The sequence below is a fragment of the Vombatus ursinus genome, unplaced genomic scaffold (assembly GCF_900497805.2).
Source record: "Vombatus ursinus unplaced genomic scaffold, bare-nosed wombat genome assembly UNPS02014773.1, whole genome shotgun sequence".
NCBI classification, from domain to species: Eukaryota; Metazoa; Chordata; class Mammalia; order Diprotodontia; family Vombatidae; genus Vombatus; species Vombatus ursinus.
Genome location: NW_020954551.1, coordinates 44033319 through 44052674, shown reverse-complemented (window position 1 = coordinate 44052674; position 19356 = coordinate 44033319). Strand labels below are relative to the sequence as shown.

Sequence of the window (19356 nt, the reverse complement as noted above, 5' to 3'; positions counted from 1 at the left end):
GCCCAATCCCAACTATTTTACAGACAGGAAAAAGGGAAGGCAGCTAAGGCCCAGATGGGGCAAGTGATTTTTCCAGGTTCGCAGAGTCAGTTAGTGGTGCTTGAGATTCAGGTCATCCAGCTCCAAATTGAGCATTCTTTTCACTGTACCATGATGCCTGTGTATAACTACTTTACTGCATGAGACTTTTCTTTATTGACCACCTCAGGGTATAAACCCAGTACTGAGACGACTGGATCAAAAGACAGGATTGTTGTTCAGTCATGTCTGATTCTTTGTGACCCTGTTTGGGATTTTCTTGGCAAAGATACTGGAATGGTTTGCCATTTTCTTCTCCAACTTATTTTACAGTTGAGGAAACTGAGACAAACAAAGTTAAGTGACTTGCCCAGGGTAAGTGTCTGAGGCTAGATTTGAATTCAGGAAGATGAATCTTCCTGACTCCAGACATGGCACTCTATTGTGGACAGAGAGCTGGCCTTGGATTTAAGAAGACCTGGGTTGAAGTCTGGCCAATGATCTTGGATACTGGCTGTTCAATCTTAAGCAAGTCACTTAATCTCTCAGTGCCCCAGGAGCCTCTGTAAAACCATAAGCTGCAAGGTAGATGCTGATTTGCAATGGGAGAGAGAGAGAGAGAGAGAGAAGAGACAGAGACAGACAGAGACAGACAGACAGAGATCCTTCACCAGGAGCTACAAATATCAATGAAATCTCAGGTATGGTTTCCTCCTCAAAAAAATAAATCATCTTTGCCAGTTTGACCAGTAAGAGCTGTTGTTTTAATTTGTATTTTTCTTATCAATGATCTGAAGCATTTTCAATACGGTAGTCAAAAATTGGCATTTGTCATTTTGAAAGCTGTTCATTGCCTTTGACCACTTAGTCTTTTGGAGAGTGATGCTTGTCTTACAGACTTGCATTAATTCCTGGTGGATTTTGGATGTCAAATTTTTATCAGAGGTAGTTGATACAAAGGCTGTTTTCCCTAATCCATCATTACTTCTCACTGCACTGATTTTGTGTGTGTGCAAACGTTTTTCAGTTTAGTGTAATCTAAATGGCCTGTTTTGTCTTTCATAACCACCTCTTTCCCTTTCCTAATCATTAATTCTTCCCCTAACCAAAGCTGTGAAAGACCCTGTCTTCCATTCTCCTATAATTTTCTTATAACATGAATTTTATATTTAGATTATTTATCCATTTGGAATTTATTGTGATAGTGTTAAGCTAAACCTGTTTTACGTTATTTAAAATCTCAGTGCCAAATGTCAAGCAACTCAAACTTAAGGAGAGAAATAGAAGAAAGTAGAATATTCACATTGCAATGAGCATTCTTTACTTCCATGGGTGCAGATGTTAGTAAATAGTGTTGACGTCTTTTTGACCCACTCATTTTGCTCCCATCTTAGTCAGTGAAAAGTGGCAGATTTATCATGCCTCTTCTATCCCATTCTTTCTAAATCGAATAGCAGATGGGTGAGGAAGGTTTCAACAAAGAACCAACACTCTTTTAATGCCTCTGATCTGAAAGAAGGCATGACTGTCAACTCACAATCATTGATTTCAAAGGCTATTTATGCCAACCTATTTATAAAAGATCTATCACAGTCTTTAAATCAATTACTTGCATACAGCTGGAGATTTTGTTTTTTTTTATTTAAAATACTTAAACTAAACAATAAAATTATAACATCTTCCCAGAAAGTCTGTATTTTTTCCCTTGAGTTCTGTTTTCTTAGATAATTAAAAGCTATTTTTTTTTTTGGTGTATATGCAGAAAAGTCATAGGAATTAGCCTTTCAGTTGATGTATTACATCCTTAATTATCAGTTATAGAGATCCCCCCCCAGACCAAGTGGTTTTTTTTTTTCCTTCTATTTTGATTTTGTATTGGATGTGTGATTTTACTGGTGTAGGGATTTCTCTGCTCAAGAAACTCCTACAAATGTAGATCAGAACCTTCTCTGCCACGTATAATCTTGTAGGGTTGCTACAAATGACTTACACAAGGCAACAGCTAATATTTATCATAGGCTAAACCTGAACCCAGACCTCCCTTAATTAATGGCCCTTTTACCATCCTGATAGGTAAGTGTATGACATGGCTCTCTATACCTAGTTGGCCCTAGCCATTGCACCTCCAACCATTTTCTTCCCATATGCCTGCCTGCTGTTGAATTCTCCTGACCACTGGACCTTGCCAAGTGATTTACAGATGCCTCCATTTTATGGCAGTAGAACAGTAATCAAATAATTAGGCATATCAATCATATCCCCTATAGTTCCACTCACTATCCCTGTGACTTCCCAAACTAAAACTATTTCCCCTGACCACTTCCTGAATTGTCTCTCCCTACTAGAATATGAGCTCCTTAAAGTCAGGAGCTATCTCCCTTTTGTATTTGTACAGGACCCAACCCTTAGCTTGATACATAATTTAAACTCTTATTATAGGTTTTTATATTCACGAATTCATTTCTCACTCCTATATCATTTTCTGTCTACTATATGATAGCCTAGTTGTAATTAATTTAAAATTAACTTATTGTCCCCCAGCAATATAACTGGATGGAAAGATCAGTTTTCCTTTCACTTATTTTTAGCTAAATACATATGATCAGTTAAATAAAGTTATGATTCCTAGAATGACAGCGCAACATGACAGATTCTAGACATGACTGACCTTAGAGTCAGGAAAAACCTGGGTTTGAGTCTCTACTATTGACACATACGAGCTCTGTGTGACTATGGAAAAACTGTCTGCCCTCTAAGATTTTATTTATAAATACATATGTACACATATACACATATGTCTTAGATAAATCAACAGTCTGCATTAGTGGAGGGAGTTTCCGTGCTATTAAAATCTCATGCCAACAGGACAAAAAAAAAGTCTTTTACCAAATTAAAAAGGCTTTGAATTAGGGCCCAGCAACAGACTATATATGTGTCTTCTTAGGACCTTTGTAGCTAAATTAAGAAGCTAATCACCAGGTCAACTATACATGAAGAATTTTTTTATCCATGGCAACTTTCCTAAGGCACAGAGGAGTGTTTATTTCTGCCTTTAAAAGGAAGACACAGAAAACAAAAACATGAATCTTTGATGGGAGTGAAACAAGTGTGATTTTCACTATGTGCCTTTGGCACCTAAGTGTTCTTTCTGAGCCTCAGTTTCATCATCTGTAAAATGGGAGCTGGACTACATAGAATCCAAGGTCCTTTCCAGTTCTAAATCTATGATCATGCATTTTATGTAGCTTTACACGATTGATATGTTGAACTCAAAAAATTCTTTGATTCTTTGAGTATAACAAGAAAGGATAAAAAGTACAACAGTTAATCATGCCATAGGCAACTAGGTGATATGATGGATAAAAAAAGAACTTGGAGTCAGGAGCTGAGTTCAAATCTCGCCTCAGATACTCTCTAGCTATGTGACCTGGAGCAATTCACTTAATCAATCAACTAATAAACATTTATTAAGCTTTAGCTATGTACCTGCTACATGCTAGGTACCATGCTAAACGCTGGGATACAAAAAGAGGCAAAAGACAATCCCTGCCTTCAAGAAGCTTACAATCTAATAGGGGGAGATAACATTCAAACAAATATATACAAAGCAAGCTATATACAGGATAAATAGGAAATAATAGAGGGAGGACACTAGAATTAAGAGTAGTTGGGGGGTAGCTAGATGGAAGTAGATAGAGCACCGGCCCTGAAGTCGGGAGGACCTGAGTTCAAATCCAGCCTCAGACCAAACACTTGACACTTACTAGCTGTGTGACCCTGGGCAAGTCACTTAATCCCAATTGCCAAAACAAAAAAAGAGTAGTTGGGGAAGGGGGCAGCTAAGTGGCAGCTAGGTTATGCAGTGGATAGAGCCAGGAGGACCTGAGTTCAAATCCGGCCTCAGACACTTGACACTTACTAGCTGTGTGACTCTGGGCAAGTCATTTAACCCCATTGCCTAGCAAAACAAAAAACAAAAAATACCCCCACAAAAAAAGAGTAGTTGGGGAAGGCTTCTTGTAAAAAATGGGATTTTAGATGGGAGTTAAAGGAAGCCAGAAAAGTCAGTGGGTAGAGTTGAGGAAGAAGAACATTCTGCGCACAGTGGACAGCCAGAGAAAATGCCCAGGACTGAGAGATGGATGGTCTTGTTTGTGGAACAGCCTGCAGGCCAGTGCCATTAGATTGAAGACTATGGGTTGGGGAGGAAGGTATAAGAAGCCTAGAAAGGTAGGAGAAGGGCTAGATTATGAAGGGTCTTGAATGCCAAACAGAGAATTTTCTATTTGCATCTGGAGGTAATAGGAAACCACTGGAGTTCATTGAGTATTAGGGTAACATATTTGGACCTTTGTTTTAGGAAAATCACTTTAGCGACTGAATGAAGAATGGGGTGGGGAGAGACTTAAGGCAGTCAGACCCACCGGTGGCTACTGCAGAAATCCAGGTGTGGGTTAATGAGGGCCTGTGCCAGGGAGGGGGCAGTGTCAGAGGAGAGGAGGCATATTGAAAACATGGTGCAAAGGTGAAATTGACAGGCCTTGGCAAGAAATGGGGGGGGGGGGGGCCAAAGAGATATCGAGGAATCCACAATGACTCCCAGGTTGAGATCCTGAAGGACTGTGAGGGTGGCATTGCCTTCTACAGTAATAGGGAAGGTGGGAGGCAGGGCGGGTTGGGGGAAAGATAATGAGTTCTGTTTTCGACCTGTTTAGTTTCAGATGTCTGCTAAATACCTAGCTGAGACGTCTGAAAGGCAGTTGGAGAGGCGAGATTCGGAAGTCAACAGAGAGTCGGTAGATTTGGAGAATCGACAGCATAGAGATGGTAATTAAATTCACAGGAGCTGATTAGATCTCTCTCTACCTTAGCTGTTCTTTGGTCATCTCAGTTGAGTCTGACTTTTATGATGCCATTCGGGGTTTTCTTGTCAGAGATATTGGAGTGGTTTGCCATTTCTCTCTCTAGCTCATTTTACAGATGAGGAAAGAGGCAAAACAGGCTTAAGTGACTTGCCCAGGGTCACACAGCTAGGAAGTGTCTGAGGTTGGATTTGAACTCAGGAAGATGAGTCTTCCCAATTCCCAGCCCAGTGCTCTACCCACTGTACCACCTAGCTGCCTCCTGCCAAAGTATCAGGGATCAATCCCCTGTAAGGAATGATACCATTCATTTGACACTTAATCCAAACCCAACCTTACGGCATCTCTCCCATTCCGATCCTATGGTTTTACCCTTGTTTTGCTGTTTAACTTTTTATATCTTGTATCTCCAACTAATAAGATCAGCTTACATTTATATAGTGCTTTACAGCTGACAAAGTCTTTTCAACCATATTATAAATTCCTGGAGGGTGGGGGGACCCCTGTGTTGTTTTTTGATAGCACTCCTTCTCCTCGCCTCACCCCCAGCAGTGACTAGCACTTTCTAGGCACATAGGGGTTGACCCTTCGTGGCTTGGGGAATGTTCTTTCTGTAAAACTAAGGGGCCTCCTCTAGTCACCGAACCAGAAAATACAAGTTGGAAAGGACCTTCAGGCTCAGCCATCTTCCCAGGGAGGCCTTCTTTTCACTTTTTTCTGTAAGCCTCCTGCCTAGCTCATATAGGCACACATTTAGAAAAGAGAAAAAAGATTTTAAAAATTACAAAACACTAAGCAAATGAAGATTGTATAATATGTTTCTCCTTTTGACAACCAGAAAATTTTGTGACATTAAAAAAATGATCTCTTGAAAAAAAAACAGTAAAACTTTGCCCCCCTCCCCCCCCAAAAAAGAAGAAGAAATTCTTCCATTTCTTTACCAGGACCTTCCAACACACACATACACCCATCCCCCAATCAAATACAAAAGAAAGTAGCAGAACCATTGAATTTACTTACTTTGAACCTTAGACAAAAACCTTGTGGACTCGACTGAAATTTCTTTACAAGACTCCTGGTAACACTGTCACAAACAGAAAGGTCTGGAAGGATTCTATTCTAAACCCTGCCATCAATGCCAATGTGTTCCCAGCTAAAAAGTAGAATTGTAGATTTGTTTATTTTAGGGGGGAAAAAAAGAGGTTAAAAGACTACATTTTAAATATTAATGGGTCTCTGAAAGTTGCTTTTTGGAATTAGTTTATTGAGTCAGGTCAAGTACACCTGAAACACAATGAATTCCCAGCTATTGTATCCCAATTGTATCCCAATATCCCCAGATATTGTATAACCTATGGGTGATTATGATGTTGCATTTTTGATGAGGTCAGTTTAGTCCATTTTCTAGCTGTCTCAGTCATTAAACCAAATAAATTTCATTATTCATAGGTTGAACATTAAAGGCAGAGCTGGAACTAGGAGGTATGGGAAGGGGTCAGAATACAAGGAGGATATCTTATCTGGAGTGCATAAAATATAAGGAAAGAACTATACTTTGAGATACCTTTAAATTTCTAAAGCTGCTACTGGAATGGAGGTAAGTACTGGGGACCTGGAATACAGTGACTAGGGGAAGGAGGCATACTCTAGGATGAAGTAAAAAAAAAAAACGGAGCTTCAAAGGAATGGACTCATCTGGGATGTGTAACTTCTTGGGGGAAGAAATACACACAGGATGGCACCACTGGCATTCTAAATTTCAATGACCTGGGACTGGGGCAATGCCCCTATCACGGTGTTTTAGTCATGGCTGTGATTAAATGATAGGTATTTTTCAGACTAATAGCTGTGTGACCCTGGGCAAGTCACTTCACCCTGTTTGCCTCACTTTCCTCATCTGTAAAATGAGCTGGAGAAGGAAATGGCAAACCACTCCAGTATCTTTGCCAAGAAAACCCCAAATGAGGTCACAGAGTGTCAGACACGACTGAAAAAACAACTGAACAACAATTTTTCATGCTTGTAAATATCAATAGAAATTTAAAATGAAGGGATTGAGCTAAATGTTCCCCAAGATCCCTACCAGCTCTGAATCCAGCGGTCAATAAGATTGATTATAAATACTTCAAATTGATCGGAGAACTTCTACAAGCCCTCACTAAAATCCTCACCCAATGCCTAATGGAAGAGAGAGAACTGGGTTCTGGAAGCTTATGATCACGGATCACATACTTTTAGGAAGTCCTACCAATCTGGGAAGGTCTTGAGTAGGGAAGTCCTGGTGACTATCTTACCAGGGCCAACCTAAATAAATTAACACAAGCTCATCACCACCAGGTTGGCCAACAGGCAAAGAACTTTCTTGGACTTCGCAACTCATTTCATAGTCCACTAAGGAATGAGGAAGTTGACCTGAGGGAAGAAAACTCCCAGCCCACCTCCCTTGCCCCATGGATAAAATCTCCTATCTTATAAATTCAAGTTCTTCATGTGACATTTAAACAGATTAAGATAAGGACTAGACTACTTTGTACAGAGAACCTTCAATCTATGCAGGTCAACATCTTCTCTTACAACTTAGAGTCTAAGAGAGTTGCCTAGGACATTGAGAGAAAGGATAAGTGATTTATTTGCCCAGGGTCACACAGCTGGAATGAGTCGAAGAGCAGACATGAACCCAGGCTTTCCAGGCTTCAAGGCCATATCTCTCTGCTAGGATACTTCTCATTATTATGGTTTGTTTTGTTATTCATTTGTTTCAGTTGTGACTGACTCTTCCTGACCCCATTTAGGGTTTTCTTGGCAAAGCTACTGGAGTGGTTTGCCATTTCCTTCTCTATATCATTTTACAGCTGAGGAAACTGAGGCAAACAGGGTTAAGTGACTTGCCCAGAATCACACAGCCTGTAAGCGTCTGAGGCTGGATTTGAACTCGGGAAGATGAGTCTTCCTGACTCCAGGGCCTGCACTCCATCCATTTCACCACCCAGCTGTCCCGTGAATTATGCTAGCAGCATTCAAATGGCTATACAATGTCTTGCTAGCTATCAAAATATTACAAATATATAATCCCATTTTAAAAAAATTGCTGCAACCCCATTGCTGGTTCAAAGGTTAATGTAATTCTATAAAATATTAACAATATGATTTCTTCCCCCTTGCTTCTACTTGCTTCTACCAAAAAAAAGAAAGGATTATATAGTATTCTATTATTTTTTTACAAATCAAATTTGCATAGCACTTGGTAGTTTTCCAGATGTGTTCATGTATCTGATCTCATGTTTCCTAACCAAAATAACAACAATAATAATAAGGTTTACATTTACATACTGCTTTTGGTGACAAAGTACTTTACATTTGACTTACAAAAGCAACCCTGTAAAGCAGACTGGGCCAGAATGATTCCCATTTGTGGGATGAAGTCTGGTGGTTCCTGTGGTTTCTGCTCTGCAGGTAACTGTCCCTAACTAGAAACTGAGATCTGGGCCTTAAGAGGTTAAGGAATCTTGCCCTGGCCACTGAGCTGGTCTAAGGCAGATCCTGAACTCAGGGCTTTTTGAGCCTTCTCCTCCAATCCAATTACTTACCATCTCTTCTACTCTACATATCTCACATGTACCTGTTTCTTTACATGTTGTCTTTCCATTGGAATGCAAGGTCCTTGAGGGTGGGGACTATTTTTGTTTTTCTTTATAAACCTTTATACCCTTCTCCCTCTCTGTCTCTGTCTTTGTCTCTGACTCTTTGTGTCTCTCTCCCTTCTCTCTCTCTCCTCTCTGTCTCATTCTGTCTCCCTCCTTTCTTTGTCTCTCTCTTCTCTCTCTCATTCTTTCTCTCCCTCTCCTCTGTCTCACTCTGTCTCTCTCCTTCCCTCCCTTTTCTCTCTCCCTTTCCTCTCTGTCTCTCTCTGTTTCTCTCTGTCTCTTTTTCCTCTCTCTCTCTCTCTGTCAGTCTCTCTCTGTCTCTCTCCTCTCTTTGTCTCCCTCCTCTCTTTCTCCCTCTCCTCTCTCTGTCTCACTCTCTCTCCTTCTTCTCTCCCTTTATCTTTCCCTCTCCTCTCTGTCTCTGTCCTTCTCTCTTTTTCCTCTCTTTCTCTTTTTCCTTTTTCTGTCTCCATCTGTCTGTCTCTGTCTCTGTGTGTGTGTGTGTCACACACACACACACACACACACACACACACACACTGCTTAATAAGAAATTGTTACTTAAGAACTATGTTCAACACAATGACACAAGGAGCACACTGCTATCTGCCTCTTGACAGGGGGAATGGACTCAAGATGCAGAATGAGATTTTGGGATTTTGGGATATGACCAATGTGAGAATTTGTCTGGCCTGACTACATATTTTAGTTAAAAGGGGTTCCCCCCTCCCCAAATTGGGGGAGGGAGGAGATTAGAGGGAGAGAAAATATTATTTTTGTTCATTGAAAAAATAAAATCTTTTTACTAATAACAAATGCTTGCTAGCTGACACCAAGGGTGGCCCTCTGCTCACCACACCACACTCCCTCTTTCCCCTCATTTTAGACATATGGAAACAACAGCTTAGAGATGGCAAGCAGCTTGCCTAGAGACTCATCTGTCTCTCACGGCAGCCAGGTTTGTGGAGTTTGCATCCCCCTCAGTACCTAGCATCCCCCTCAGTACCTAGCATCCCCCTCAGTACCTAGCAGCAGTGTCCTGCACAGGAGCGTTGGGAGATTTTTATGGGCATCTTGCAGATTAAAAAAGAGTCTCAGAATCACTTGAACAAGGTCAGACTGACTAGCTTGCAAATGTCCACGATAACCCCAAATTCCAATCCCAAATCACACAGTTTATTTAGAAAAGATTAGCTACTTCTTTGAATTCTCTCTACAATTCATTTCTGTGGATGTGTCTATTTGGCTAAAATGAGCATTGTTTTTGTTCAAAGGGAAATGGCAGCGTCCTCTCCTCCTCCTAATACTTTGCTAGGCAACACTTTTACTTTCCCTTTTCTGGAGGGCAGCTGAGGAGAAGGGAGGAGGGGAGCAAAACACGGGACAAAACAGCATCCTCCCGCCCCCTCCACAAGGCTAAATTTTATCATCACCAGCAGATAATTTAGTGTGTATCCGAATTAGTCGGGAGTAGGCTTTATGCTAACAACAGAGAAACGTTGTGACGGAGGCAAAAGAGCTCTGCATTTGGAATCAGAGGTCCTGAGTTTGAATCTTGCCTCTTCTCTTTACTACCTTGTGATCCTGGGCAAATCACTTTAATTCTCCGGGCTTCAATTTCCTGTTCTGTTAGAAACGAGGAGGTTAAGCAGGAGGACTTCTCAGGTCCTTCTCAACTCTAAATCTAAGCGGTAATCCCAATAGCTCACTGTTTCAGAGTTTACAAAGCAGCAGCTATGTGTGGCAGGTGTAGACCGTTTCAAACAAGGAAACGGAGGTGAAATGACCTGCTCACAGGTCTGGCAAACTCCAGAGTACAGAGTGGAAGTCGAATCCCATTCCGTGGACGCTGCCCCTACCGAGGGAGACTCAGTTGTCTGAAACTCGACAAAAGTTCTCGATGAATTCTCCTTACAGTGTCACGAGCAAACCGCTAATGAAGAGAAAGCACGCGAGGGTGTTCTCCTGGGTAAGTCTTCTCGCCCCCGGAGATGCCCACAATTGAGGCCAAATTAAAAGGCGTACATAAATTAAAAGGGCATAAACCTCCGCTCCCCGGTTCAGAGCTCCATCCCCACCTGTCCAGTGGCAGGAGGGGCCTGCTCTGAGGCCGGTCCCAGGGTCCTAACATAGCTTCGAGAGCGCAGTAGTTACGGGGAAAGGGGCCAAGGGGCGCAGCATAGCACGCCCCACTGGAGGGCAGCTGGCCGCCTGAGACCCCTAGGACTCTAGGACCGGACAGCGGGGGCTGGTGGCTCAGAGCGCCGCAGGGACCTGGAGAGGATGGCGGCGGGAGGGGAGTGGGCGGGCAGCCCCTCCCTGGGATGACGTTCCTCCAGCCCTGGGGTTCCGCAGCCGGTCTATCAGCTATCTGCCTCCTCGTCCCTCCCTGCCCGGGCCGAAAGGACGACGGCGCCTCCCGGAGTTTCCTGTCCCTCGGGTTCTCTCCAGTTCGCGGCCGGCCGGGCTGCAGCCCGGGTAATTGGGGGGGCAGGCTCCCTCCCCACTTAGAACGATGCTGGGCAGCAGAAGGGAGCCAGGTCGGAGTCCTGGGTAGCAGGAGAAGCAGGGAAGAGGGTCTGGAGAAGGCAGGCTCCAGACGGCAGGAGGAGCGATGGAGCCGGGGCCCGTGGACGCCTGGGACCCTTACCGCCGCCCGGCTCGCCGTACGCAGTGGCTGGTCAGCGCTCTGGCCCATCACTACCGGCTAGACCGAGGCGTGGAAAACGAGATCGTGGTGCTGGCCACCGGGCTAGACCAGTACCTGCAGGAGGTCTTCCACCACCTGGACTGCAAAGGAGACGGCCGCCTGCCCGGGGAGGACTTTCGCGTGCTGTGCAGGGTGCTGGGGCTACGGCCTGGGACTGGTCTAGGCGCTGAAGAGGGATGCAGTGAGGAAGAGGAAGACGAAGAGGAGCGCGCCGCGCTCTGGGACGACCTGGCCCCGGAGCTCACCTTCCGCCAATTCCACGCCCGCCTCTGTGGCTACTTCAGCACCCGAGCCGGGGCACGGGAAGGTCCCGAGGGGAGCCGGCTGCCGGTGGGGCCCGAGAGTGAGCACATCGAGACCCAGATCCGGCTGCGCAGTCCCCTGCGCCGGCGCCGGGAGCGGCCCGGGGCGTCTGCTGTCCCGCCTGCGTCCGGGCGCACAAGGAGCTCCCCTCCCGCCACAGCAGTCGCCTGCACCGGCTCTGCGGGCTGCTCGCGGGAGTGCTACGAGGAGGTAGTGGCCCTGGAGCAGGCGGAGGACCGGGTTGCCAAGCTGGAGGAGGAGAATGCCAGCCTTCGGGAGCTGGTGGAGGACATGAGAGCCGCCCTCCAGAGCAGCGACGCCCGCTGTCTGGCACTGCAGGTGAGCGGGCTGAGTCCGAATAGCTACCCCTGCCAATGTCACAGAGTTCGTGAGTATCAGGGCATATGAAAGTGCTTTGAAAGCTCACTATACAGTCATCTGAAGGAGTCATTGTTATCAGCCAGGGAAATAGCGAGAGGCAGAGTGTTACAGCGGATGGCGATCTGCTTTTTGAGCCAGAACGGCTTGAGTTCAAATACCTCCCCTGACACATAGTAGCAGAGTGTCACTGGGCAAGTCACCTCCCCTCTACCCACAGTGCCTGGCACATACGGAGCGCTTAATAAATGGTTCCTTCCTCTCCGTGTCCCCAGGAAATTCTCTAAGACTATAAACTGCCATGAAAGGTACCGTTGCTAAGGGGAGTTTTTGAGTGGCAGCTAAACCCAAACCTGCAGCTCTGCAGATCCCTCCTTTGAGGGATGTGTGCGTGGTCCCTCCAAGGATGCAGCTCTCAGCCATCTAATTTTCTTTGTTTCCATTAGTATTCTCAACATGTCAAGAGAACAAGAGGAAGGTCTCTTTTTTTCCTTGTCTCTTCTCCCCTCCCCCGCCCCAGTTCCCAAAGTGGACCTGATTTCTGAAAGGCATGGACGCAAGAGTTGCAGAAGATGGGGAGGCAAGGATGCCTTGGTTACCAGCTGCACCCTTGAAGGGACACCCACAAAGATGAGACACAAATCCCTTAAAGTATTGAAATATATAATTAACAATTATATATAATATTTCTGTGTATGTGTTCTGTTTGGTTTGAGATGTTTGCTTTGATGCTTACATCAATCTAACCCTTCACTACTAGTTTTCCCATGCAAAAAATGATCAATAACCCCACCCCCAACCCTCCTCCACATAACTGGCCTGGGAGGAGCTGTCCTCTTTCTAAACATTTTCTGATTCACACTTTTCCTGAAATTGGAGAATTAACTATTTTGACTTTTCCTCCCTGCGCCTGCTGGGCTACATACTGCACATGGGTAGTGTGAATAGGAATTCTGTACACCTACAGATTGGCTTTCAGAAGCATTTGTGTGATCAGAGAGCCATAAAGCAAGAATTCACAAAGCAGGGCCTCTGCCAGCTCTGAGGGCGTGCCTGGCACAGGGTAGAGCCCTCTGTTGAGTTGAGAGAAAACTTTGATGAGATGGGAGTTTAAGTTCAAGTACAAAATAATTCAGTGATGTCAACATGACCCAACTATTCATCCCTACCATGTAACTGGAACTGGTGTTTCAGCCAGGGAATTGCTGGGGTCTTATGCCCAGATTTTAGGCCAAGGACTGCTCCTTCTGAGCACTGCATTGTGCTGAAAGAAGAGGTCAGTGCTTCTAGCAGTGCTGAAATCCATGGAGCTGGTGTTTAATACAAAGCCCGAACTGCTTTGTATTACTGCCCAAACCCACTCCCCATAAAAGTGGCTAGTTAAATCTTTGTGAACAAAGCAAGCTAAGAACAAGTTGTTTGTTTCATTGATCTGTGACTTCTTTGTAGAATGTCAAAAATGACCCTTAGAAATCATCTAAACCAAATTTGTGGTTTTACAGATGAGGAAATTGAGACCTAAAAAGGAGAATAATATAATTAGCATTTGTATAGTGCTTTAAGATTCGCTGGGCTTTTTGAAAGTGCTCTCGTTGGAGTCCTATGATAGCTCTGTGTCAGATACTACAGGTACTATTTATTATTACCTCCACTTTACACTTGAGGAAACTGAAGCTCAGATAAGTTAAGTGACATGCATGCTCTGGTCACATAGCTCTCTGTGCCAGAAGTGAGAGTGAATCCCAGGCCTTAATGTAGGATTAGCATTCAACAGGAAATATTGTGCTGACTCCAATGGGACATGAATGGTCTGCTGCATATTTGGAAGTATTTGCCCTAGTGCTGGGGTTAACAGGCTGGTTTTTCAAACACAATTGAAATGGATCAGGGCTTTTCTTAAACTTATTCACACTTCTGAGTTGGGCGATGATATACCTTAGCAATAAACCACCTAACTGTAAAATAACATCATTTTTTAGATCCAATTGGGAAATATTTCTTAGAAATACATAGGGTTATGTGTGTTTTTTTTAACTGAGTGCCAGAAATTTAACTGAAGTCTTCAAGAAAGTACTTGTGATTTTTAATGTCTTTTGGTATTGGTTTGAAATCTGATCTAAGACAAACACCCCCAGTGGGTCCACTTCCTGCTAGTAACTTATATGATACTGCATTTATCCAGAGGCTCAACATTAAACTTTTCTTTCCCTTGCCACTAATTCAAGAGCTGAAGCTGGGGTGCCAGGCAATTTGAACTATTTAATACAACCTATATCGTTATCTCCCCTGGCACTTAGCCTGGTATATCAGTGAACATTTGAGGAATGACTAGATGAACCAAGTTCTATAGCTTTTCATAAAGCCATTTAGTGATAAATACATTTTGTTTTGACACAACAGACACTTCCCACGAAACGCCCAAACAAGCCCCTTTGCAAAGTACATTCGCACACAGACAAAAACAGTTTATTAATTGCTTACAGAGAAAAAAGGGACATATTTTGACAGTACAATACTAACATTGACTGTTACTTCATCAGTTTTGTTGCCTTTCAATGCTGACTTCATTTATGCTGCTTCTACAGGCTTTTTGCCCCTACTATACAGAAGAAAGGTTTTCGGTGATATTTATGGAGAATATTACAAGATGCTTTCCTTACAATACAACCTCAAGATAGGTAGTACTAGCATGAATGTCTCCATTTTACAAATGAGGAAGCTGAGGCTAAGAGTGAGTAAGTGAATTACCTAAGATTAGGCTGACTGATAAGCAGCACGTTTGGAAATTGAATCCAGATATCCTCAGGCCATTTCTTCTTTGACCAAATTGCACTATATAGGGCCTTAAAGGTCAGAGAACTGAGAAATATGAGTGGCTTCCTAGCTGAAGGGATCCTTAAAGGTCATCTAATATGGTAGTTTCCATTTAGCGGTCCTTGAACCTTTTGGGAACCTAATGGTTCAAAGAGTCCGAGCTAAGAATTCTTTAACTTCACCTTAAGTAGTAAGTTATTACAAAAAATATAATGAATTGTATATTAAATTACCCTGAGGGCTCACAACACATTTTGTTGCTGTTATTGTTGTTGTTGAATTGAGTTTGAGTAATTTCAAAAATATGAGAACCCCTGGTCTAGTCTATTCACTCATTCATTTTGTAGATGAGAAAACTGAAGCCTGGAGAGGCGAGTTGACTTAGTCTAAAGTTACCTGGGCAGTAGACAGCAGAGGTTATAATTCAAGTTTAGGGCCAATTCTGGATTTAGCAGGGACAAGATAACTAGTTTCAAGTAGTTGATGGGCTCCAAGGAGGAGGGAGTAACTTGGTTGGCCCCAAGGGTCACATAAGTAACAAACAGCAGGGCTAGAGTTTAAACCCAGGTCCAAGTGTCTCAAGATGATCAGTCAATCAAAAAGTATTTTTGGTAGGTATTATGCTAAATAGTGTAAGATATGCAACTGATCTGGTCCCTGCCCTCAAAGAGGTTGCTGCCTGTTTCATAGATATTAATTTTCTTTCCCTAATTAGAGAGGAATTAAGTGCAAAAATGTGTGCCACTTACTGTGGAGTTCTTTTTTAGTTCAGATCTGGGAGAGATTAGCAAAGGCTGGAGTGATAAGGCTTCAATCAGGTTGGCAGATGGCAAGAAATTGACCTATGCTTTGAAAGATGGGTAGAATTTCTATAAAAGAGGGGAGGATATTTCTGTTTTTCTTACACATATTCTGCTATCCAGTGACACAGCTCTCCTTGCTCTTCCTTGAACACAACACTTTCTTGAGTTAAGCATTTTCACTGGCTGTCCACCCCCATTCACCCACTCCCCAACCCCATGCCTGAAACTCTTTCCTCATCTCCTCCTCCTCCTGGTTTCCCTGGTCTCCTTCAAGTCTCAGCTTAAGTCCCACCTTCTGCAAGAAGCCTATCCCAATCCTACTCAGTCTTGGTGCCTTCCCTCTGAGATGACCTTTAGTTTATCCTGTATATGTCTTGTAGCTATGTACCCTGCATGTATGTGTGTAGTTTGTATGTGGTACCTGCATGTAGGTATGTAGTTTGCATGTTGTCTTCTTCATTAGATGGTGAGCTTCCTGAGAGAAAGGACTGATGTTTGCCTTTCTGTTTATCCTCAGCCCTTAGCATAGTGCCTGAAACATAGTAGGCACTTAATAAATGTTTAGTGACCAATTTACATATATATGTATATGTACGTTTGTATATATATATTTATATATATGTGTGTGTATGTATATGTATATGTGTGTGTGTATTTCAGATGGGGGGGGATTGCCCAAGAAAAGGGAGGGGGTGTGTGAGAATGAGTATGATATTTCTAAGCAAAATAATTCTGAATTATTTTTTAATTTTAAAAATAAGTATATACAGCACACCATTTTTTTATGTTTATAATAGTCTCCAGCATATAATAAACACTTAATAAATGCTTTCCCATTAGTTCATTCATTCATGGTACAGAATGGGGAGAGGCATCTCATAATCAGACAGCGGTAGGATATTACTACAAAAAGGCTGGCTAGAATTCAATAATTTAATTAATGCTTGCTAAGTGCCTGATGTGTTCATGGCATTGAGCTAGTTGCTGAAGGCAGGAAACACAGAGCGGCCCCTACTTTCGTGGAGGTTACATCCTGCAGTTATATTATATGACAATGAAAAGAGATTTGGGGGGAAGGAGAGAGCCCTAACACCTAGGGGGCTCAGAAAAGGCATCCAGAGCTGAGTCTTGGAGAAAGTCCATTCTAATCCTAGAGGGTGGCCCGTGCAAAGGAACTGAGATGGGAGGTAGAAGATGGAATTCTGAGTTCCAGAGAATACCAGGTAGGGAAGTTTGACTGAAACATGGTGCATGAACGTGAGTAGTATGAAATAAATCTAGAAGGTAGGGCTAGAGCCTATGGGCAGCTAGGTGGCACCATAGTGCACAGAGAACCTGTGACTAGAGCCAGGAAGACTCCTTCTTGAGTTGAAATCTGGTCTGAGAAACTTACTAGCTGTGTGACCCTGGGCAAGTCACTGTTTGCTTCAGTTTCCTCATCTGTAAAATGAGCTGGAGAAGGAAATGGCAAACCACTCCAGTATCTCTGCCAAGAAAACCTCAAATGGGGTCACAGAGTTGAACACAACTAAACAGAGCCTGATTGTGAATACTTTAAATACCAGGGCAAGGAGTTTGTATTTTATTCTGAAGGCAATAGGAAGCCACCACTGGAAATGTTTTATTAGAGGAGTGACATAACCAGACCTGTGTGGTAGGAAGATTATTTTGCCTCCTGTGTGGAGAAGGGAGACCAACTCCCTGGAAGCAGGGTGACCTGCTCAGAAGCCACCATTCCAGACTCAGTCCCAAGCCTCCTCTTCTCTCCTTGAGTTCCCTCCATCACCCTCTCTACTTCCTCTCTCAGGAGAAGGCTGTGCCTCCTACTTACTCCTTACAGTAATCCAAGTAAGAGATGATGAGGGTCAGAACTAGGAGAGCAAGTATATATAGATTTCAAGGTCATCTGCACAGAGATTATAATGGAACCTCTCAGAGTTGATGAAAAGGCCAAGAAAGAGGAAGTATAGAGGGAGAAGACAAGGTGTCCCTGGACAGTCTTAGAGGATACCCACAGCTAAGGAATAGGACATAGATAAGTATCTAGCAAAGGAGAGTCAGAAATAGTCAGAGAGGTAGGAGGAGAGCCAGAGGAGAACAGTGTCACAAATGCAGAGGGAGGAAAGAGTGTCCAAGGTGTAGAGGTCAGGAAGGTTGAGGTCTGAGAAATAGACCCCGACCTTAAGGATGGGACCAAACATCTTTTGGGCCCAAAGGAAAGTGAGGTCACAAACTAGGGTGAAAGAGAAAGATAAGAAGGAAAAAGGAAGGAAAGAAAGAAGAAAGAAAGGAAAGAAGGAAGGAGGGAAGGAAGGAAGGAAAGAGGGAAGGAAGGAAGGCACATAAAACAGTTATTAAGTACTTACTATGTTCCAGGAAGTGTTGGGGGTACAAATACATGCAAGTAAGACAATCTCTGCCCTCAAAGGGCTTACATTCTAATGGAGGAAGAAAACACAATAAAGGGAAGTTTGAAGGGAGGGAAGGTACAAAAGTATACCTATACCCATATACTATACCTAAAATAGAGATGACTGGGAAGTGGTGTGGAGGCTGGCTCCAGGCAAGAAGACAAGCCAAAAGTTCACCAATCAGAGCCAAAGAAACAGAGATCGAGCGTGCAGGTGCAGTTCAGGGGAGATGAAGGGGACAGCTGGTGTATACTCAGCATATTGAAGAGATGCTAGGAGGTGGCATGAAAGCTTGTTTCCAAGAAAGAAGAAAATGAATTTAGTTCTTATGCAGTCTTTTGAGTGCAACAATATATCCCTTCAGAGAATGAAGAGATACTACCTTAACTAAGCAAGGTGACCAAGCTTTGTCCCAGGACAATGGGATTGTGTTGCAGTTTATGCTTGCAGTCAAGGTGGAAATAACTGAGTTTTGTACTTTGTTAGTAAGAATAATTAGTTAAAATAGGAAACGACCAAATAAAACACTTTCTCCCCTAGCTATCCTACCTCAGGTAAACTACATCCCAGACCCACGCTCCCCCTCCTCTCCCAGTCTCTACAATAGAGAGGCTCTATAGTGCCCCAGGGTCTCTGTCTCCTCAGCCAAACTGAATTTGCCATAAAGAACTATTTGAGGGGCAGCTAGGTGGTGCAGTGGGTAGAGCACCGGCCCTGAAGTCAGGAGGACCTGAGTTCAAATCCGGCCTCAAACCAAACACTTGACACGTACTAGCTGTGTGACCCTGGGCAAGTCACTTAACCCCAATTGCCTAAAAAAAAAAAAAAATGCAAAGAGAAAAAAAGAAAAGCTATTCGATAAGGCATGTTTTTGTGCTGTGTGTTGTAACAACAACAAAAATGGTCAGTTCTCTTGCTATCTTCACTTCTTGTGGACAAAATGCCTTCATCTGATGGTTCAGTCACTTCTCTCAGGTTCAGTCAAAGCAGCTATCCAAGAAGTCAATCTGTGTGTTTGTTCTGAATCAAGCAGATGCCCTAGCACCTGGACAGAGCACTTAGCCAACTGACCAGGAACTTAGCCGAGGAAGGAGAACTGGCCTGGAAGTCAGAAAAGCTGGTCTAAAGTCCTAGCACCGTTACTTATTTGCTCTAGGAACTTGGGTCAGTTACTGATCCATGTTGGGCCTCTATTTCCTCATCTGTAAAATCACAGGATGATCCACTTCCTGGAAAGTCAACGCACTGTAGTGGAAATAGAAAGAGTGTTGGGTTTGGAGGAGCTGGGTTCAAATCCCAGTTCTGCCATTACCTTTGGGCAAGTCACTTAACCTCATTTGTAAAATGAGATGTTTGGACAAGATGAATCTCATAGGGTTGTTGGAAGGATCAAATGGAATAATATATATAAAG

General features: G+C 43.4%; 1 protein-coding gene across 3 annotated transcripts in view; it reads left to right on the top strand.

Moving 5' to 3' along the window:
- The first annotated feature begins 10838 nt into the window (after positions 1-10838).
- Positions 10839-19356, top strand: part of EFCC1 (EF-hand and coiled-coil domain containing 1) — a 79687-nt gene continuing 71169 nt past the window's right edge. For all 3 annotated transcript variants that reach the window (XM_027863842.1, XM_027863844.1, XM_027863843.1), the window contains exon 1: positions 10839-11876. In XM_027863842.1, the coding sequence (XP_027719643.1) occupies positions 11139-11876 (738 nt within the window). In that variant the 5' untranslated portion in view covers positions 10839-11138. The remainder of the gene's footprint in view (positions 11877-19356) is intronic.